The following is a 23,971-nucleotide window of genomic DNA, read 5'->3' as shown; positions in this document are numbered from 1 at the left end:
CCCGCACGCGTTCAACCGTTTCTTCGCTCACTGCAGGCCGACCCGTTGATTTCCCCTTACAGAGGCATCCAGGAGCTTTAAACTGCGCATGCCATCGCCGAATGGAGTTAGCAGTTAGTGGATCTTTGTTGAACTTCGTCCTGAAGTGTCGTTGCACTGTTATGACTGACTGATGTGAGTGCATTTCAAGCACGAAATACGCTTTCTCGGCTCCTGTCGCCATTTTGTCTCACTGCGCTCTCGAGCGCTCTGGCGGCAGAAGCCTGAAGTGCGGCTTCAGCCGAACAAAACTTTATAAGTTTTTCTACGTATCTGTAGTGTGTCGTGACCATATGTCAATGAATGGAGCTACAGTGAATTTATGAAATCGCTTCAATCATTTGTAATAGCCCTGTATTTGCAATAAATTTCGCAGGCAGTATCCACATATGGCGCTAAATGCACCTACAAAATTATATCATCGTGTGACATTCAGATCAGGAGATATTACGTCATAAACATTGAGATACCTGAAAAAAAACCGCCTCATATATGAAGTTCTAACACATTTATTCTTTAATACTAAGACACTCCCACGCAGCGCAAATGGCAGTACGGATAAACAATAGCCACATATAGAGCTACGAAGATGCATTACGGTAGAGACGTTTACAAAATGACGTTGTAGACACTCGAAGCAGATGCACCCAACATACAGAAACTGTCCAGGATGATATTTCTTAATTTGGGTACTGTACGTATACATTTGTTCATTATACCATTTCTTTGTACAACTGTTTCATAATTTCAAAGGTGTGTTCACGAATACATGAAATAAATTTTTTTCGATATTCCGCTACAAACAAAGTGCATTTTTTTTGTTTTCGGTTCTAATAGAAACTGGCAAAATGAATACCCGGTCAGTACAGAGTTTGTCAGCTAGTAATGTTATACAACAGCCTGTAATTACTCCATGTGACGAAGTGTGGAAGAGACAGGGGACTCGCCTTCTCGCTCTTCAGATAACAGGCAGACTGTAAAATCAAGAATATACAACCATGTCCTCAGCATCCTCACTAGGTATTTATTTATTTCATTTGAAAACACAAACAGTAGTAATTCTGTAGTCTTGCATTATATGGACCCTACATTATTGCTACTCTTTACTTCTGGATTGCATTTTTTCAGTGGCTGTTTATTCATTCCAGCTACAGATCTATAGCAAATGCCGCCTCAGCAACACAGGTATGTATAAATGATACTACTGTCGGAAAAATACCGCCAAACTATGACAGAGGACAACTGAGGCTAGAAATGTTACCATATGTCACCTATGGCACTTATTGAAGTTGTTGCGCCCTTTTTCTGAATATTGTGATATCGTTTGTTACAAGTGTTAATATGCTTTATTATAACCTCCTAATTTTGATGACCTGGGGCTGGCTGTTAACTGCATGGTTTTGCCACATTGCAAAAACTGTTCCGCATCTATACCTACATCAGTGCTCTGCAAACCACAGGGGGTGCTTTCCCACTGTGTAATTTGTTAGCTTTTCTTCCCTTTCAATCGCACAAGGATCGTGGGAATAATGTCTGCTTAAATGCTTCTGTGCTCACTGCAGTTGGCGTAGTATTGTCTTCTCAGTCCCTACAGGAGCGGTGCACAAGAGGTTGTAGTATATTTCTAGATTCCTTAGTCACTACCGATTTTGAAATGATGATTATCATCTGCCTTCTCTTACCTGTTGGTCATTCTTTACCGAATACTAAAATGTAACTGTTTGGCATCATTAAGATGTGCAATTTTTTTCATTTCCTGCATTTCAGTTTTTGTACAGTGTTCAAATACCGTGCAAATACTTGACAGCTGGGCGCTGCTCTTTACCAGTGACTGAAATCTGAGCTGAGCATCTGTTCCTGAAGTCACATTACAGTATTTATCTTTTATTCTGGATCATGACTCTTCGATTGACTTGATGCGCCCCGTCACGATTCTCTTTCTTGCGTCATCCTCTTCATCGGAGAGTAACTCGTATACCTATACCCAGCGCCCTCAATTATTATTTCTGTGTATTATAATCTGTATTTTACACTATAATTTTTGTACTCTGGGCTTCGTCTAGCACGAAGGAAGGTTTTTCCTGATTTCTCGAGGGATCCTATCGCCCTATCTCTTCTTCTTCCGTCTTCTGTCTTCTGTATATTCGTTTCCTCGCTGATTTTACAAAGACTGTCCTTATCTGCGCGCGTAATTCACAGCATCTTTCTGTAACACCACATCTTTAATTCTTCGAGTATCTTCGTTACAGGCTCTAAAATCTTATTAAACACATTAAAACTGTTACGCGTGTCATACATATTATTGGCACTCGAGTTGCAGCTTCTCTTTCAGACGGACAGGAATTCTGTAACTCGCTTCGATCCATAGAAGACTGTAATAGATGGATTGTTGACTGTAAAAGCGGCAGCTTACACTCGAGTCACGTTCTTCTGCACTGTTACTGAACAAGTGCCTACAGCATTGCGTGACGCGCGTGTAATTTTCCTCCCACTTGCAACATGTAAGTTCTGTAAGCAGCTGTGTGAGGTGCATCGTTTCGATATTTTAGAATTACTCCCCTGTTGCATTCGATTTTATGGCAAGAAGAAAATAATTGTTCATATTAGATTGGATTAGATTCGATTAGGTTCAGGTTTCGTTCCATATCCAAAAAATTAGATGATTCTCGTGGTGTGGAACATGTCAGAAAGTATAACATAAAAAACGTAAAACATTTGAATATAATATTTATTACCTCGATCATTTGTCAGGAGATTGTCAAACTACGTGAATACAATGCAGTAAACCAGAACAGCTAATACTTACAGAAGTAACACGCTATCAGAATGAAATATTGTTATGCACTATTAATAAATTTATCATATTCAAAATACCTAATCTTGACGGTTATGCATAGTGCTGTCAAAACTGAAATATAACAGACATTTTTACTTAAGCTCGCCTAACACTCTCTGCTAAGATATTCATCTATAGAGTAGAAGGAGTTGTCTATCAAAGTCTTTCAGACTCTGTTTAAACCGTGCTCTATCTGAAACCAAGTTTTTAGTGGTCTCTGCCGATTTATCGAAAATGTGTGTTCCCGAATATTGGACCCCTTTTCGGACCAAGGTAAGTGATTTTAGGTCTTTAAGCAGTTTGTTCTTATTCCTAGTATTGATACGATATATTGAGCTATTGGTGGGAAATAGAGGTATATTACATGCAACAAATTTCATTAAGGAATAAATATACTGAGAAGCAGTGCTTAGATTAAAAAGTTCCCTGAACAGATTTTTACATGATGTTCTTGAATTTACGCCACACGCTTTTCGTATCATATGTTTTTGCACCCTAAAAACATTTGCTAGGTTTGATGAGTTACCCCAAAATATGATCCCGTATGCATAATAGAATGAAAGTAAGCAAAGTATGCAAGTTTTTTTCTATTTATGTCTCCTACACCTGACATCATTCTCACTGCAAATACAGACTTGTTTAGGCGCTTAAGCAATTCTGTGGTATGCCCTTCCCAATTGAATTTATTATCGAGTTGTAATCCCACAAATTTGACACTGTCAACCTCTTCGATCTGCATGTCTTCATATGTTATACATATGCTGGAATGAAATCTCTTACAGGTTCTGAACAATGACTCGTTATGTGCCCTAATCTTTTGTACTTTATACTATGACCCCACTGAAATATACAATGGAGATAGTAGAACTGCCACACTGTCTTTTCCGAATACCTGTTTTCTAAATTTTCTTATCAGGGTTTCTCCAGAACAACGCCGTCTTACTTCAAACGATTCCCTGTCAAGGTTGCTTAACATCAGTTTCACACTTCCGTTTTGGTTACAATGAATTGTTACGGTGCTAGCAGCGCGTGCCTGACATGGTTCTATGTCTCCTGGTAAACCCACTTGGTAAGCAGACTACTCCAAGTGCTAGACTCGCATTCGGGAGGACGACGGTTCAATCCCACGTCCGGCCATCCTGTTTTAGGTTTTCCGTGATTTCCCTAAATCACTCCAGGCCAATGCTGGGATGGTTCCTCTGAAAGGGCACGGCCGACTTCCTTCCCCCTCCCTTCCCTAATACGATGAGACCGATGACCTCGCTGTCTGGTCTCCTTCCCCAAACAACCCTCAACCCCTAAGTGCTGGAGCAGTATTGTAGAGTAGGTCGCACTAGCGTCTTCATTTGTGATGCCATTTAATGATGCACCGACTTTCTCACAACACTTCTAACAAATCTGTCTTCGATGCGTCTACTCTATAACAGATTTTTCGTGTTCGTCCTATTGCATGTCTCTCCTTACTACTGACTCAAAATACATCACCTGACAAAAAAATTGAAACACCCAGAAGACAAAGTCGGGTGTCAATGTATACTACTGGCCGTTAAAACTGCTACACCACGAAGATGACGTGCTAAAGATGCGAAATTTAACGAACAGGAAGAAGATGCTGTGATATGCAAATGATTAGCTTTTCAGAGCGTTCACACAAGGTTGGCGCCGGTGGTGACACCTACAGCGTGCTGAGATGAGGCAAGTTTCCAACCGATTTCTCATACACAAACAGCAATTCACCGGCGTTGCCTGGTGAAACGTTGTTGTGATGCCTCGTGTAAGGAGGAGAAATGCGTACCATCACGTTTCCGATTTTGATAAAGATCGGATTGTAGCCTATCACGATTGCGGTTTATCGTATCGCGACATTGCTGCTCGCGTTGGTCAAAATTCAATGACAGTTGGCAAAATATGGAATAGCTGGGTTCAGGAGAACGCCGTGCTGGATCCCAACGGCCTCGTATCACTAGCAGTCGAGATGACAGGCATCTTATCCGCATGGCTGTGACGGATCGTGCAGCCTCGTCTCGATCTCTGAGTCAACAGATGGGGACGTTTGCGAGACAACAACCATCTGCACGAACAGTTCGACGACGTTTGCAGCAGCATGGACTATCAGGTCTGAGACTATGGCTGCGGTTACCGTTGACGCTGCATCACAGACAGGAGCGCCTGCGATGGTGTACTCAACGATGAACCTGGCAAACGTCATTTTTTCGAATAAATCCAGGTTCTGTTTACAGCACGATGATGGTCGCATCCGTGTTTGGTGACATCGCGGTGAGCGCACATTGGAAGCGTGTGTTCGTCATCACCGTACTGACGTATTACCCGGCATAATGGTATGGTGTGCCTTTGGTTACACGTCTCGGTCACCTCTTGTTCGCATCGACGGCGCTTTGAACAGTGGACGTTACATTTCAGATGTGTTACGACCCGTGGCTCTACCCTTCATTCGATCCCTGCTAAACCCTACATTTCCGCAGGATAATGCACGACCGCATGTTGCAGGTCCTGTACGGGACTTTCTGTATACAGAAAATGTTCGACTGCTACCCTGGCTAGCACATTCTCCAGATCTCTCACCAACTGTAAACGTCTGGTCAATGGTGGCCGAGCAACTGGCTCGTCACAATACGCCGGTCACTACTCTTGATGAGCTGTGGTATCGTGATGAAGCTGCATTGGCAGCTGTACCTGTACACTCCATCCAAGGTCTGTTTGACTCAATGCCCAAGCGTATCAAGGCCGTTATTACGGCCAGAGGTGGTTGTTCTGGGTACTGATTTCTCAGGATCCATGCACCCAAAGTGCGTGAAAATGTACTCACATGTCAGTTCTAATATAATATATTTGTCCAATGAATACCCGTTTATCATATGCATTTCTCCTTGGGTAGCAATTTTAATGGCTAGTAGTGTAGTTCGTTATACATACAGACCATCGACGATTATGTAAGTGATTAAGATCTGCAATTGTCTGTCACAGGAAGAGCGGCAACGGAGGGAGTTTGTGTTGTTTGTGTTCAGCGTTTTTACCGTGCTTGATAGGGACCGCAAGTGGTGTGAACAGCTCCCAGTTGTGTGATACTGCGATGGAGAGGGAGGTGCCACATACTTACGTGAGACAGCGTTATCAGGATTTGACGGAGTTTGCAAGGAGCCCCAAGTAGGCTCTCTATTTGGCCGATTGGTCCAATAGCGCAGTACCCAGGTATGTGGGGCATCCGGATGTGACAGAGGTCTGATGTTGGAGTGCACGGGAACGTGACGCCAGATATACTCCTTGTCAGGGTTTCAGTTGGCCACTTCTGACCACCACAACGGAGGATCGCAGTATTGTGCACACAGCATCTACGCCTGCCGTCCGAGAACAGGACGTGGACTCCTTGCGACATTCTGTGTGGTCAGAGACCAGCAGCAGCCGGACTCGGGAATTACCGTATGTAGCCTGCCGTTAGCATCACAACACAAACGGCTGCATTTGGTGTAGTGTCGTGACCGGGAGGCATGGATTCCTGATGAATGGTTTCGCATTATTTTCAGCGATGAATCGTCCTTCTGCACTGCCTATGCTGACCATCGTTGGCGAGTACTGTGGAGACCTGGAAAGCGGTTGCAAGAACTCTCCACTCGCACTAAACCTCCAGAAACGGATCAGTTTAGCCATTGAGCCTGTAGATGGTGATACAAGGGGCAAACAGTCTAACTGACCATGCTTTCCCACCCGAGTTTTGCGATAATTAAGCCAGTCCATCCTTGAACTGACATGGTGAGCCGCAGCGTAGGAATTCTTTGTACCTGTTATTTGGAGGCGCTCTCGTAGTTTTATGTCCTCTTGCAGAGCCGTAGCAGCACCGCCGGATTCTGAATGTGCAGTTCTACAGTCTACAATAAATGAAAAGCACCAGTTTGCTTTTGTTCTACAATATTACTTTAATTGTGTTAACCGGTTTTCAGCTTAAAAGGCCATCTTCAGACATTTACTTTGTCACCAAAGAAGTTACTATGTTTGCAAACAACATTGGAAGAGAAGTAATACGTAAGGACTGAAGCAGAAACATACAGTAAGTAACATCTTTGGCAGTGTGGTGGTAATGCAATGAAGAAGTAAAAAATTGAAGAGTAAATAAATGAAAATGGAGTAGACAGGAAAAACTTTAACACACAGTAGGAACAACATGCCTGCATAACAGTTTCTATTAATAAACATAACTAATAAAATAAAACAAAATTGGTACTTGATAAGGCTACATCAGGAGTTGTAAAACACGGAGAGTGATTCACAGGCCAATTAAAAGAAGAAACAATTATCAATGTAACTACAGGATACACAAGGAACTTAAGCAATATCAATAAGATGAACAGAAATAAATAAATGAAGGAAAATGGAGGCGTTTGAGGGAACATACAGTAAATGCAATCTTTGAGAGTGTGGTGGTACTGCACTTTAACATTAACATTATATTTAAAACTGTGGCTATGTAACAGTTTACATTAAATAAATGAACAAAGTAAAATATAAACAGTATTTTATGAGACAACTACAAGAGGTGTTAAACATGGACAGTAAAACAAGTAGCAGTTAAAAGAAAGACTTAACAATTGAAATTACGGTCTATATGGAATACATAGACAACTTCAGTAAAATAAAAGAACTTAATGAATACAGGAAAATGGGAGTATGTAGGAACAGACAGTGTGGGAAGTAATGAACAACAGAGATGATTATATGAAGTTTAGGAGAGGTTAGGTGTTGAGCTGTGTCTGCTCATTTAGGATTAGATCTGCAATGTGAGCAAGATGTTTGCTAATTACCAGGGCTTCCAGCAGGTTGACTTTAAGGCCTTTGTTTGCTAAGTGACAGACATAGGACACGGGTTGGTAGTTGTGACCCTCACTCAGTACATGCTCATCAATTGAGGAGTCAGAATTCTACAGCCTCCAGTTGCGTTCATGTTCATGTTCTACTGTATATGTTTTGCGTAATGAAGCGGGAGGAAGTTTTTTGTGCAAATAATTTTACGCAGGATGCCATTACGGTGCGCTTATTTAAGAAACACCGTAAAATGAAATTGTTCAAGCTGACTATAAGGTAACTGTTAACGGTACGAGAGCGTGGTCTGCCGCATGACTACATCGAAAGGCATCCTATGGAAGGCTGCTGACTATGGCGCACAGGCTTGAACTTGGGGGTACAATCGGTACAGTTCGTATAAAACAGTACATCTTCGGTTATGGGTTGGTTGGGTTGTTTGGGGAAGGAGACCAGACAGCGACGTCATCGGTCTCATTGGATTAGGCAAAGAAGGGGAAGGAAGTCGGCCGTGCCCTTTCAAAGGAACCATCCTGGCATTTGCCTGGGGTGATTTAGGGAAATCACGGAAAACCTAAATCAGGATGGCTGGACGCGGGATTGAACCGTCGTCCTCCCGAATCCGAGTCCAGTGTCTAACTCTTCGGTTATGCCAAGGTTTTTCATCTATTTATTAATATCAACGTTTTTTTGGCTTCCTATAATTACTGAAAGGTATTATTTATGACCGTAGACTCCTCCTAATGTCTGAGGGGCAGAAGGCAACTTCCGTTAGCAAATATTTATTAATAATAAATATTTGATTCGCTCCAGATTAAATGTACTTTCTCTCTTCATCTCTTTTCTGACGTCACTAGCGATTTCTGCATCGCCTCCTCATCCCACTGGCTCTGAAAGCGGAAGATGACCAACCACCTACAGATCGCTCCTTAATCTATTCGTACTGTAGTGCTGATACATTCACGTATGTGAAATAGCAAAATAAAATAATGTAAAATGCGCTCATATCTGCAAATAAAAGGTACATTCCAAGATACCATTGTTCCAGCGTTTTAAAGTGGCACAGTGGTGCTACTTCTGGCGTCACGGTGTGAGGAGCCATCGGGAACGACTTCATGTCACGTCCGGCAGTGACTGAGAGAATTCCGACGGCACAACTGTACGTCACATATGTCCTACGTCCTGATGTGCTACCTCTTATGCGACAGTTCCGTGGTACTATTTTTCGGCAAGACAACGATCGACCACACATAGGATTAGATTAGATTAGATTTACTTTCATTCCTCCAGGATGTAGAAAAAGTCAGAAAAACAACAATACATGACAAATATATACAATCCAAAAAAATAAGCTGTACCATTCCACAAGTCCCAAGTGGAACGATCGTCATTTTTTAATGAACACTATATGAAAGAATCATTTTAAAAATACTAATGCACTGAATTTAAAATAAAAAAGGTTTGTTTTATTTAATTGTAGGGTAATAAACGTGTAATATACCTACTATTACAATTATTTACAATGAACACATTACTGCACTGAAATTGTGCGGAAGATATATTGTACTTATATATATACACACACACAAATCAGTTGGTTCTACTGAGAAATTCATCAATGGAGTAGAAGGAGTTGGTCACCAATAAATCCTTTAGGCCTCTCTTAAACTGAATTTCATTGGTTGTTAAGCTTTTTATGGCTGCTAGCAAGTTATTGAAAATGTGTGTTCCTGAATAATGCACACCTTTTTGTACAAGACTAAGTGACTTTAAATTCTTGTGAAGACTATTCTTATTTCTAGTATTGATTCCATGAATTGTGCTGTTGGTTTGAAAAAGTGATATATTTTTAATGACAAATTTCATTAAAGAATAAATATATTGGGAAGCAGTAGTTAGTATCCCTAGTTCCCTAAACAGGCTTCTGCAGGATGTTTTTGAGTTCACATCACATATAACTCTTACTGCACGTTATTTTGCCCGGAAAACTTTAACTTGGCTTGATGAATTACCCCTAAAAATAATCCCATATGACATTATGGAATGAAAGTAAGCATAGTATGCCAGCTTTTCCATTTTTATATCCCCTATGTCTGACGCAATTCGCATTGCAAATAGAAATTTGTTGAGACGCTTCTGCAGTCCTGTGGTGTGCTTTTCCCAGTTGAATTTATTATCAAGCTGTAATCCCACGAATTTAACACTGCCCACTTCTTCTATCTGCTTGTCATCATATGTTAGGCATATACTCGTGGGACACCCCTTACAAGTTCTGAACTGCATGTAGTGTGTTTTTTCAAAGTTTAGTGGCAAGGAATTGGCTAGGAACCAGTGATTAATGTCCATGACTATTTTATTAGCTGATATTTCTAAGACTACACTTGATTTGCTATTTATTGCAATGTTTGTATCATCGGCAAACAAAACGAACTTGACATCTGGTAATGTTACTGATGTAAGGTGATTGATATACACAAGAAAAAGTAAAGGCCCTAAAATGGAACCTCGTGGGACCCCACATGTAATTAGTTCCCAGTTGGATGATTCCTGATAGCTTGATACATGTCTCTTTCCTAATAACACCTTTTGTTTCCTGCCAGAGGTATAAGATTTGAACAATTTTGCAGCATTTCAATAATTTTACTTGTGCACCTCGTGTGGTGTGCATACTGTAAGACCTTCGGTACACACACCATCAGATTATTTGACTTGTCGCTCTAACGAAGTAGGCGAGTGTCAGCAATATGTCTCGTGGTCTTATCGTGGCGTGTTTAGCTTCTGCCGTTGGGTCAGACGATAGAAATGCCACTTGCACGCTTAGAGTAGCAGATTGACGGTGACCAACTTTAAACACAACTTGATTAATTTTCACACACATTTATTAAAATAATAAAAAGCATAGACATTACGTAACTTCATTCTGGATGCTGTTTACAATTGACAATCTGAAGTTCCTTTGGTCTTGGTACATTAATCTTATTCTCACATATCTCTGGGTCTATACATTTCTCTTCATGGCTATGTACAGGAATATGATAATCTTATTAGGCGCAGACTGAAACTTGACTATAGACTGGTACAGACAAATGCAGAGACTGGTACAGCCTAATGCAGACAAATGCAGACTGACTAATCGGAGGTCTGTACATTCGTTATAATACCTCGCGCGTTCAGGTATCACTGCGCGAGTGTGATCCGCGAGGAGAAAAGGTTCTACGTTAGCAGCAATCTCATTGGCTGCGTTACATATTAATACGCGGATCGGCGGAAGCAGAATTTGATCCGTCTCAAAGAAAGCACCATCTCGTAGTGCGGAGACGGACGAGCGCTGCGCCTGCGCTGTTGTGCTTAGCGGGGCGCGCTCTAGTGGGAAAGTTGTGTACGCGCTGACTACGCGGAACTATGTACACAACACCTCGGAAGCAAAGAAGGAAACTTGGGTTTAACGGCACGGCGACATCGACGTCGTTAGAGACGGTTGTGCACCTAGACGCGTTTCGCCTTATTTACAAGCCATCTTAAGTGAGTGTCCTGAAATATTGCATGACTTTTTCGTTTTGACATGTGGGTTTCAAAGTTAAAACAGTTCATGCAAATTTTTATAATAAAACGAAAAGGTACTTAGCGACCACCGTTTCGTTCATTATTTGTAAACGAAGCAGCTTTTTCACACGTAAAAAACTGGTTGAAAGCTTACAGGTTTTTTTTTGTTTCGTTTTGTGGTCGCTCTGTTTTCGAAACACAGTACTGGAAACTACCGTCATCTCTGTCTAAAGTGTCTTTTGTCTTGTAAGTGTTGGTAACTTTCACAGTTTTTGCTTTCACTTTGTTTCGTCTGACTGTATGTTTGTTGATGTAACTGCGTGTTTGTGTGTGTGTGTGTGTGTGTGTGTGTGTGTGTGTGTGTATGTGTATGTGTGTGTGTGTCTATGTATGTATGTATGTATACCTCTTCCTTTTCTTTCCATTTTTCATTTATATACTTTGGACAGGAATGGGTTTTGTGATCATCTATTGGGAGTCGTTTCTATTAAATATCTACATCTACATACATACTATGCAATCCACTATACGGTGCGTGGCGGAGGGTACCTCGTACCACAACTAGCATCTTCTCTCCCTGTTCCACTCCCAAAGAGAACGAGGGAAAAATGACTGCCTATATGCCTCTGTACGAGCCCTAATCTCTCATATCTTTGTGGTCTTTCCGCGAAATATAAGTTGGGGCAGTAAAATTGTACTGCAGTCAGCCTCAAATGCTGGTTCTCTAAATTTCCTCAGTAGCGATTCACGAAAAGAACGCCTCCTTTCTTCCAGAGACTCTCACCCGTGTTCCTGAAGCATTTCCGTAACACTCGCATGATGATCAAACCTACCAGTAACAAATCTAGCAGCCCGCCTCTGAATTGCTTCTATGTCCTCCCTCTATCCGACCTCATAGGGATCCCAAACGCTCGAGTAGTACTCAAGAATAGGTCGTATTAGTGTTGTTTAAGCGGTCTCCTTTACAGATGAACCACATCTTCCCAAAATTCTACCAATGAACCGAAGACGGCTATCCGCCTTCCCCACAACTGCCATTACACGCTTGTCCCACTTCATATCGCTCTGCAATGTAACGCTCAAATATTTAATCGACCTGACTGTGTCAAGCGCTACACTACTAATAGAGTATTCAAACATTACGGGATTCTTTTTCCTATTCATCTGCATTAATTTACATTTATCTGTATTTAGAGTTAGCTGCCATTCTTTACATCAGTCACAAATCCTGTTCAAGTCATCTTGTATCGTCCTACAGTCACTCAACGACAACACCTTCCCGTACACCACAGCATCATCAGCAAACAGCCGCACATTGCTATCCACTCTATACAAAAGATCGTTTATGTAGATAGAAAACAACAGCGGACCTACCATACTTCCCTGGGGCACTCCAGATGATACCCCCACCTCCGATGAACACTCACCATCGAGGACAACGTACTGGGTTCTATTACTTAATCAATCAGTGTAAACAGTGATCACATAATAGACAGCATTCCGATAAATGATCACAATCCCATTTCTTTTCTAAGTATATAAATGAAAAAAAAGAAAGAAAATGAAGAGTTATAGAACCCCCCTCCCCCCCTCCCCCCTCCCCCTCCCCCCCTCCCTCCTCCCCCCTCCCCCCCCCCCCACACACACACACACAAACTCGCACACACACGAAACTTACATCAACACGCATACAGCCAGACAAAATCAAATTGAAAGTAAAAGCTGAGGAAGTTGGCAACACTTACAAAATCAAATGACATTCCAGACACAGAAAATAATAGTTCCAGTGCTATCTTAGTTCCAGTGCTATGGTTCAAAAACAGTGATTACAAGATAAACTTAAAGCTTTCAGTTTTCCACATGATAGAAGGCTGCTTGATTTACAAATAATGAGTTACACACTGAACTGTAAGTACGTTTCCATTCTATTATAAGAAGAAAACCATGAACTTTTTAAATCTATAACCTTTATGTGAATGCGAAAAAAACATGTAATATTTCGGGACACCCACTGTAGACGTCTTGTGAAAAAGGCGAAACGCGCCTGGGTGAGTAAGTGAAACAAGAAACTAATGTGCAACATGGAAAAGGTCTTTTTGTTGTAAACTTCTGCAAGTTAAAGTAAATAATGTTCGTGATCCTAAATATCAATGTTGAGATATTAAAACCTTCATCATCCAAAATATTATGGAGCAGTCATGTATACGACCAGGAAAAATGCGGAGAGGAACACAACTACAATTAAGACTACTTTTCCAGGAAGCGGAAACGCGATCTGTGTGAGTAACTATGTAGTAGTGGAACTGTTGCTGACGGCCATCGCCTTCAGCTTGTGACTCTCGCCTTCTGTGTCCGGCAGGCGCCCGCGGAAGAGGAGATGACGCAGTTCCATTCGCAGGACGCGGCCGGGCGCTCGCTCTTCGGCTACATGATGGCCGACCAGGCGCGCATCGAGGCCAGGGCTCCGGACGGCTCCGTCAGGGGCTCCTACACATACCTGGACCCCAGCGGACGCGCCATAAAGGTACCCACTGCTCAGCTACTTGTTGCGCTACGGCACCGAAATCATCACCACCACCTTCACTTTCAAGGATTGGGCGAAACGCCAGTTCCTTCTTTCTAAGTCCATCTTATTCATGCCTTGTCTCCTCGACTCTGCCAACTCTTGTACATGTACATGTTTCACAGCTTGTGATGGTTACCGCCTCTCTGACAGCCTTTCCATATGCTCCTTTCATTTATCTCTACCACTGATCAGTCGCCTACCTAATACCCGGTTTCCCCACCTTTGGCACAGGTAACAGCGTGACGCATCGTGGCAGTGAGACCTTGGGAGGTCGTAGGAGGGCGTTGGAGCCGCATCTGCACACACAAGTCATCTAATTCTTCCAAATTCCTGAGGGGAGGGAGAGGGGGTGATGATCTCTGACGCCACGTTCAGTCACATCCCAGATGTGTTTGATCAGGTTCAGATCTGGCGAGTTTGGGGGCCAACGCATCAATTGGACTCGTCACTGTATTCCTCGAACCACTCCATCGCACTACTGGCAAGAAGAAATGCAGATGATAAAAGTGTATTCATTGGACAAATATATTATACTAGAATTGACATGTGATTACATTTACACGCAATTTGGGTGCATAGATCCTGAGAAATCAGTACCCAGAACATCCACCTCTGGCCGTAATAACGGCCTTGATACGTCTGGGTATTGAGCCAAACAGAGCTTGGATGGCGTGTACAGGTACAGCTGCCCATGCAGCTTCCACACGATACCACAGTTCATCAAGAGTAGGGACTGGCGTATTGTGACGAGCCAGTTGCTCGGCCACCATTGACCAGACGTTTTCAGTTGGTGAGAGATCTGGAGAATGTGTTGGCCTGGGCAGCAATCGAACATTTTCTGTATCCAGAAAGGCCCGTACAGGACCTGCAACATGCGGTCGTGCATTATCCTGCTCAAATGTAGGGTTTCGCAAGGATCGAATGAAGGGTAGAGCCACCGGTCATAACACGTCTGAAATGTAACGTCCACTGATCAAAGTGCCGTCAATCCGAACAAGAGGTGTCCGAGACGTGTAACCAATGGCACCCCATACCATCACGCTGGGTGATACGCCACTATGGCGATGACGAATACACACTTCCAATGCGCGTTCACCGCGATGTCGCCAAACACGGATGCGACCATCATGATGCCGTAAGCAGAACCTGGAATCATTCGAAGAAATGACGTTTTGCCATTGGTGCACCCAGGTTCGATGTTGAGTACACCATCGCAGGCGCTCCTGCCTGTGATGCAGCGTCAAGGGTAACCGCGACCATGGTCTCCGAGCCGATAGTCCATGCTGCTGCAAACGTCGTCGAACTGTTCGTGCAGATGGTCGTTGTCTTATAAAAGCGTCCCCATCTGTTGACTCAGGGATCGAGACGTGGCTGCACGATCCGTTACAGCCATTCGGATAAGATGCATGTCATCTCGACTGCTAGTGATACGAGGCCGTTGGGGTCCAGCACGGCGTTCCGTATTACCCTCCTGAAACCACCGATTCCATATGCTGCTAACAGTCATTGGATCTCGACCAACGCGGGCCCCAATGTCGCGATAGGATAAATCGCAATCGCGATAGGCTACAATAGGACCTTTATCGATGTCGGAAACGTGATGGCACGCATTTCTCCTCCGTACACCAGGCATGACAACAACTTTTTCACCAGGCAACACCGGTCAACTGCTGTTTGTGTATGAGAAATCGGTTGGAAACGTTCCTCATGTCAGCACGTTGTACGTGTTGCTACCAGCGCCAACCTTGTGAGAATGCTCTGGAAAGCTAATGATTTGCATATCACAGCATCTTCTTCCTGTCGGTTAAATTTCGCGTATGTAGCACGTCATCTTCGTGGTGTAGCAATTTTAATGGCCAGTAGTGTAAGTTAAAGAAGACAGATATGTTATTTATCAAATGCTTGTCAGGTCACGTCAATCAACACTACTACTTGTACTGGTCTAATCACAGTGATCTTACTCGTAAATATGAACATCCTTTCTTTTTTATAAGCGGCATTCAAATTACGCTCTGTCACTAGTGTAATGTAACAGTAACGACTCTGTTAACTCAAAAACAGTCGCCAAAACCGTTGGCACATTTATCCCATTGCGACACTAGTCGGTCGATTCCATCTTTGAAGAAGTCACACACTTCGTCGTCGGTTGCGAATGAATGTCCGGAATAGCTTGTTTTAGAGGTCCAAACACATGAAAGTCACACGGTGAAAGGTCGGGACTGTACGGTGGATGTTCCAGCATTTCCCACCGAAACTGGCCGTGCGTGGACGGGCGTTATGAGACTCAGACTGTACTGAGCGCATACAGCCTTCATCCGTCGATACATTTCACGGCCTCCAACTCCCTCTGCCGCCAAAAATCGAATCACTCCTCGTTGTTCCTGCTGACTCGCCTGCATGTTAGGTAGTGGACGATAACTTGTGTGACCACCTTCTCTTCGGCGTGAAACCACACTGTCGCTACGCAACATCACAACGGTGCGCACGCGCCGGTCTCTCTAGCAATAGGCTGCGCCACCATGCCCGCAGTTACGTGGTGCCACCTTAACGTGTAAGGCAAAGGTAGACGCACTGACCAGGTTTCACTTGAATGAACCTCATTGATCAATCTGATTATGATCATAACGATCGAAACCGACTATTGAATAAACAAATTTGCGATCAAAGACTGTTTTGGTTTCCATCTTTTATCAAACATTTGATCGCTGATACCTTCAAGCGGCTCATGTCACCCTCGTCATATACAATTAAGTGACCACCGACGGATAAGACTGAAATACTTCAAAGATTTCTTATCGGGCTTTTAGTCGTATCAAGTGGTTAACAATCGCACGACCTTTCGGCTGAGTTCCTCTCGGTCATTAACGTGGTGGTAACTGACTGCCGTGTCATGCATCAAAATGTCTTCCTTAACGCGATTACAGTCACCGCCTCATTTGGCGCGGAAATGCCAGAAGAACGCCTCAAAGAAGAGAGCGGTAATCCGGGGTTGTTGACGTTTTGTGACTGAGTGGGCCACAGCTCTGTAAGGCCCACACGATCGACGACACAGCAGTCCGTTATCCCTTGGCAATGGCCGAAGAGAACTCGGCCGAAAGCTAATGTGATTTTAAAAGTGTAACGCAGCTGAAGGCCAGGAGCGTTTTGTTAATACGAAACTACTTTCATTCACCGAAATATTTCAGCTACGAAATGTAGACTGTTGAAAGGCGAATTACAAACGTACACTACTGGCCATTAAAATTGCTACACCACGAAGATGACGTGCTACAGACGTGAAATTTAACCGACAGGAAGAAGATGCTGTGATATACAAATGATTAGCTTTTCAGAGCATTCACACAAGGTTGGCGCCAGTGACGACGCCTACAACGTGCTGACATGAGGAACGTTTCCAACCGATTTCTCATACACAAACAGCAGTTGACCGGTGTTGCCTGGTGAAAAAGTTGTTGTCATGCCTGGTGTACGGAGGAGAAATGCGTGCCATCACGTTTCCGACATCGATAAAGGTCCGATTGTAGCCTATCGCGATTGTGATTTATCCTATCGCGACATTGGGGCCCGCGTTGGTCGAGATCCAATGACTGTTAGCAGCATATAGAATCGGTGGGTTCAGGAGGGTAATACGAAACGCCATGCTGAATCTCAATGGTCTCGTATCACTAGCAGTCGAGATGACAACCGCCTTATCCGTATGGTTGTAACGGATCGTGCAGCCATGTCTCGATCCATGGGTCGACAGATGGGGACATTTGCAAGACAACAACCATCTACACGAACAGTTCGACGACGTTTTTAACAGCATGGACTATCAGTTCGGAGACCATGGCTGCGGTTACCCTTGACGCTGCATCACAGACAGGAGAGCCTGCGATGGTGTACTCAACGAAGAACCTGGGTGCACGAATGGCAAAACGTCTTTTTTTCGGATGAATCCAGGTTGTGTATACAGCATCATGATGGACGCATCCGTGTTTGGCGACATCGCGGTGAACTCACATTGGAATCGTGTATTCGTCATCGCCATACTGGCGTATCACCCGGCGTGATGGTATGGGGTGCCATTGGTTACACGTCTCGGTCAACTCTTGTTCACACTGACGGCGCTTAGAACAGTGGACGTTACATTTCAGATGTGTTACGACCCGTGGCTCTACCCTTCATTCGATCCCTGCGAAACCCTACATTTCAGCAGGATAATCCACGACCGCATGTTGCAGATCCTGTACGGAACTGTTCTGCATACAGAAAATGTTCGACTGCTGCCCTGGCCAGCACATTCTCCAGATCTGCCAAAGTACTGCCCTGGCCAGATCTCTCACCAATTGAAAACGTCTGGTCAATTGTGGCCGAGCAACTGGCTCGTCACAATACGCCACTCACTACTCTTGATGAACTGTGGTATTGTGTTGAAGCTGCATGGTCAGCTGTACCTGTACACGCCACCCAAGCTCCGTTTGACTCAATGACCAAACGTATCAATGCCGTTATTGCGGCCAGAGGTGGTTGCTCTGGGTACTGATTTCTCAGGATCGATGCACCCAAATTACGTGAAAATGTAATCACATGTCAGTTCTAGCATAATATATTTGTCCAGTGAATACCCGTTTATCATCTGCATTTCTTTATGGTGTAGCAATTTTAATGGCCAGTAGTGTACTTTGGCAATATACTACACTTTTTCTTATGTATGATTTCCGTCATCGTTCAGCAAGGAACGTCATCTTTGAAAGAGTGTGACGCTAGTAGCAATTCAGAACCTCACATCTGTGGTTGAGACAGCGTAAATGATTGGATGCGGAGAGTATATTTACCTTATATCTTCGCGTCAAATCTCTCTCCATACACACTAAAGAAGCAAAGAAACTGGTACACCTGACTAATACCATGCAGGTCCTCCTGGAGCACGCAGAAGTGCCGAAACACGACATGGCATGGACTCTACCAGTGTCTGAAGTAGATCTGGGGGGAATTGATACCGTGAATCCTGCAGGGCTGACCATAAATCCGTAAGAGTATAAGGGGTTGAGATCTCTTCTGAGCAGCACGTTGCAAGGCATCAAAAATATGTTCATGTCTGTTGAGTTTGGTGGCTAGCTAAAGTGTTTAAACCAGCAAAAGTGTACCTGGAGCCATTCTGTAACGATTCTGGACGTGTGGGGCGTCACATTGTCCTGCTGGAATTGCTCAAGTCCGTCGGAATGCACAATGGATATGAATGGATGCAGGTGATCAGACAGGATGCTTACGTACGTGTCACCTGTCAGAGTCGCACCTAGACGATTCAGGGGTCCCATATCGCTCCAACTGCACACGCCCCACAGAGCCTGAACCAAGGTGAACAGTCCCCTGCTGACATGCAGGGTCAATGCATTCATGAGGTCGTCTCCATACCCTTACACGTCCATTCACTCGATCCAAATTCGAACGAGATTCATTCGACCAGGCAACATGTTTTCAGTCATCAACAGTCCAGTGTCGGTGTTGACAGGCCCAGGTGAGGCGTAAAGCTTTGAATTATGCAGTCATCAATGGTGCACGAGTGGGTCTTCGCCTCCGAAAGCCCGTATCGATGATGTATCATTGAGTGGTTCGCACGCTGGCATTTGTTGATGGCCCAGCATTGAAATCTGCAGCGATTTTCGGAAGAGTTGCACTTCTGTCACGTTGAACGATTCTTTTCAGTCACCGCTGGTCTTTTTCTTGTACGATCTTTTTCCGGCCGCAGCGATGCCGGAGATTTCGGGTTTCACTGGATTCCTGATATTCACGTTACACGCGTGAAATGGTTTTACGGAAAAATCCCCACTTCGTCGCTACCACGGAGATATTGTGTCCCATCGCTCGTGCGCCGACTATAACACCACGTTCAAACTCACTTAAATATTGATAATCTGCAATTGTGTCAATAGTAACCGATCTAACAACTGCGGCAGACACTTGCTGTCTTATATAGGCGTTGCCGACCGCAGCGCCGTTTTCTGCCTGTTTACATGTCTCTGTATTTGAATACGCATGCCTATACCAGTTTCTTTGGCGCTTCACTGTATATATATGGAGGTAACTGCACAGTAGAGTGTAGTTCTTACTTTTTTTGTATTTTGTTGATGGGCGAGTGTCTACCGCATACTTACCTACAAGGACGCCTGCATTGTAGAGGACGAAATTACTTTTACAACATATTTAGCTCTAGTATGTAGTGTTTTGTGTGAGTTAGTGTGACTACTATTTTTTCACATATCGTAACTATACATACCTTATATATACCAGTAACACAAATGAAACAAATTGGAAATTAATTTGTATATGTATCGCATCGACAACTTTTTCAGCGTCTATGATATAAAGCACATAGCCCTGGCTAATTTTGTACATTATCAAAATTTATATGCTGATCATCATAGTCATATAAGAGATAAATTACATGAGTGTTATCAGCAAATGCCGGAGATTTCGGGTTTCACTGGATTCCTGATATTCACGTTACACGCGTGAAATGGTTTTACGGAAAAATCCCCACTTCGTCGCTACCACGGAGATATTGTGTCCCATCGCTCGTGCGCCGACTATAACACCACGTTCAAACTCACTTAAATATTGATAATCTGCAATTGTGTCAATAGTAACCGATCTAACAACTGCGGCAGACACTTGCTGTCTTATATAGGCGTTGCCGACCGCAGCGCCGTTTTCTGCCTGTTTACATGTCTCTGTATTTGAATACGCATGCCTATACCAGTTTCTTTGGCGCTTCACTGTATATATATGGAGGTAACTGCACAGTAGAGTGTAGTTCTTACTTTTTTTGTATTTTGTTGATGGGCGAGTGTCTACCGCATACTTACCTACAAGGACGCCTGCATTGTAGAGGACGAAATTACTTTTACAACATATTTAGCTCTAGTATGTAGTGTTTTGTGTGAGTTAGTGTGACTACTATTTTTTCACATATCGTAACTATACATACCTTATATATACCAGTAACACAAATGAAACAAATTGGAAATTAATTTGTATATGTATCGCATCGACAACTTTTTCAGCGTCTATGATATAAAGCACATAGCCCTGGCTAATTTTGTACATTATCAAAATTTATATGCTGATCATCATAGTCATATAAGAGATAAATTACATGAGTGTTATCAGCAAATTTCTATGCGATATGTTAAAAAACCAGCGTATAGGAAGCAAGTAAATTTAGCAAAAAAATGGTTCAAATGGCTCTGAGCACTATGGGACTTAACTTCTGAGGTCATCAGTCCCCTAGAACTTAGAACTACTTAAACCTAACTAACCAACGGACATTACACACCTGCCCGAGGCAGGATTCGAACCTGCGACCGTAGCGGCCGTGCGGTTCCAGACTGTAGGGCCTAGAACGGCTCAGCCACTCCGGCTGGCTAAATTTAGCAAATGTGAAAAAATAGTAGTCGCATTAGCTATACAAAAGACTATATATTAAAGATAAACATTCTGATTAAAGATGTTTTGTATTGTTCGATGCACATACTGATAAAGTTTGGAGTGTTACAGATAATATTCTAACTATAATATAAAAAGTAAAATGTACCGTCTATTTGGTGGCTTACGTTAACAAACGTATAACGATGTGACATACTTTCAGTATTTGCAACAATAATCTAAGTGTATCGTGTACATTCGCCTACTACGATTTTCAATTCTTTTAACGTCATTTCTTGGTTCACCTCGTGGACATTTCAACCATTTGTCATATGTTAGAGGATACGTTGGTTAGGACATGTAGAGAGGATATCAGATGTGAGAATGCACAAAAGAATAATAAAAGAAAAATTGTTTTCCATCAGAAGGAAGGGACGAGCAAGAGCCAGATGATGGAACAGTATGTTGGCTGACGTTACCGAGATGGAGATCCTACAGTGAAAGAAAAACACGAACGTGTGGAGGCAGATTATTGAAGAGGCCAAGGTTGTAGAGCAAAAGAAGAATAAGAAATAGAAGTTCTGTCAGTATCGTCAGCGAATATCGTGAAAATGCTTGTGACCTTCACGGATAAACAGTTTATTTGTATGAGGATATTGGGGATCGCATTACACTGCGCTCGAGCGCACGCAGCGATACTTTTGTTCCTCTTCAACAGCCACAGTACATTATAAACCACTTGTCTTTGGGATACACGGACCATCTTGTCACCAAGATTTAAAATTTGAGGCCTATACTTCTGATACTGCTTCTGCAGCGTTCTGTCTGTTTCTCTCATTAATGCTATTTGAATCAGGCTAAGTAACAATAACGCTCTTTGCCTAAGCAGCTTGACATCTGCAACAACACGAACATTTTTGAACGTGTGAACAAATTCATAAACACGTGGTTCATCATTATAAGGTTGCCACTGATAGAACTATAGTACTATAAATAGAATGTTGGTGCCACCTGTTGAACAAGTATCCTGATGTCAACCTATTCTGATGACGGACGTTCGTGAAACTTACTTCCGGAGCCTGTACCCTATACGCAGAGTATTGTTCCTGGGAAGCTATTCTGGCTCGCGAGTGTCACGGTGTGCTGTATTTCAGGTGCAGTACTGGGACGAGGGGCAGGGCTTCCACGCCGCCGGAAACCACCTGCCCGCCACCTACCCGGGTCTTCCGCAGCCCGTCCGGGACACACCGGAGGTGGAGGCTGCGCGAAAGCAGCACCTGCAGGCCTACCAGCAGGTACCACCAGCACTGTGTGTCAGAACCCTGTGTGTAGAGCGGGGGCTGGGTGAGAAGGGCGCACGTATACTGGCACTGGCAGTCGTTTTGCTTTACACGCACGCACACTCATACTCTCTCTCTCCCACACACACAAACACCCCCCCCCCCCACCCCACACCCCACCCCACACAAACACTTACAAACACAAGTAAACTACAAGACGAAATATAAAAACCACGCAGCACGAAAGAATTATCCGAATGGTAGATGTGATGTACATGTACAGACGAACAAATGGTAACAGTTTCAGAAAAATTTGATGGTTTATTCAAGAGAAAGATCACCATAAATTGAGTAAATCGATAACGCGTTGGTTCATCCGTGGCCCTTATACGAGTATGGCACTGATTGACAAACTTGTTGGATTGCCTCCTGAGGGACATCGTTCCAAGTGGCCCGTTGTGTGGTCAAAATCCCGAGCTGGTCGGAGGGACCTGTCCATAATGCTCCAAACGTTCTCACTTGGCCATGGTAAGGTTTGGCAAACATGAAGACAAGCAGTAGAATCTCTCGCGAATACAGGCAGGCATTGTCTTGCTGAAATGTACACTACTGGCCATTAAAATTGCTACACCAAGAAGAAATGCAGATGATAAACGGGTATTCATTGGACAAATATATTATACTAGAACTGATATGTGATTACACTTTCACGCAATTTGGGTGCATAGATCCTGAGAATTCAGTACCCAGAACAACCACCTCTGGCCGTAATAACGGCCTTGATACGCCTGGGCATTGAGTCCAACAGAGCTTGGATGGCATATACATGTACAGCTGCCCATGCAGCTTCAACACGATACCACAGTTCATCAAGAGTAGTGACTGGCGTATTGTGACGAGCCAGTTGCTCGGTCACCATTGACCAGACGTTTTCAATTGGTGAGAGATCTGGAGAATATGCTGGCCAGGGCAGCAGTCGAACATTTTCTGTATCCAGAAAGGCCTGTACAGGACCTGCAACATGCGGCCGTGCATTATCCTGCTGAAATGTAGGAATTCGCAGGGATCGAATGAAGGGTAGAGCCACGGGTCGTAACACATCTGAAATGTAACGTCCACTGTTCAAAGTGCCGTCAATGCGAACAAGAGGTGACCGAGACGTGTAACCAATGGCACCCCATACAATCACGTCGGTGATACTCCAGTATGGCAATGACGAATACACGCTTCCAATGTGCGTTCACCGCGATGTCGCCAAACACGGATGCAACCATCATGATGCTGTAAACAGAACCTGTATTAATCCGAAAAAATGACGTTTTGCTATTCGTGCACCCAGGTTCTTCGTTGAGTACGCCATCGCAGTTGCTCCTGTCTGTGATGCAGCGTCAAGGGTAACCGCAGCCATGGTCTCCGAGCTGATAGCCCATGCTGCTGAAAACGTCGTCGAACTGGTTGTTGTCTTGGAAACGTCCCCATCTGTTGACT

General features: G+C 43.6%; 1 protein-coding gene across 2 annotated transcripts in view; it reads left to right on the top strand.

The window, feature by feature from the left end:
* LOC124711154 overlaps positions 1 to 23,971 on the top strand; it is a 145,465-nt gene that overhangs the window by 88,369 nt on the left and 33,125 nt on the right. For both annotated transcript variants that reach the window (XM_047241060.1, XM_047241059.1), the window contains exons 3-4: positions 13,590 to 13,754; positions 22,358 to 22,498. In XM_047241060.1, the coding sequence (XP_047097016.1) occupies positions 13,590 to 13,754; positions 22,358 to 22,498 (306 nt within the window). The remainder of the gene's footprint in view (positions 1 to 13,589; positions 13,755 to 22,357; positions 22,499 to 23,971) is intronic.

This window comes from Schistocerca piceifrons, chromosome 8 (assembly GCF_021461385.2).
Source record: "Schistocerca piceifrons isolate TAMUIC-IGC-003096 chromosome 8, iqSchPice1.1, whole genome shotgun sequence".
In the NCBI taxonomy this organism is placed as follows: Eukaryota; Metazoa; Arthropoda; class Insecta; order Orthoptera; family Acrididae; genus Schistocerca; species Schistocerca piceifrons.
The sequence above is the reverse complement of the archived record's forward strand: the minus strand, read 5'-3'. Positions and strand labels throughout refer to the sequence as shown.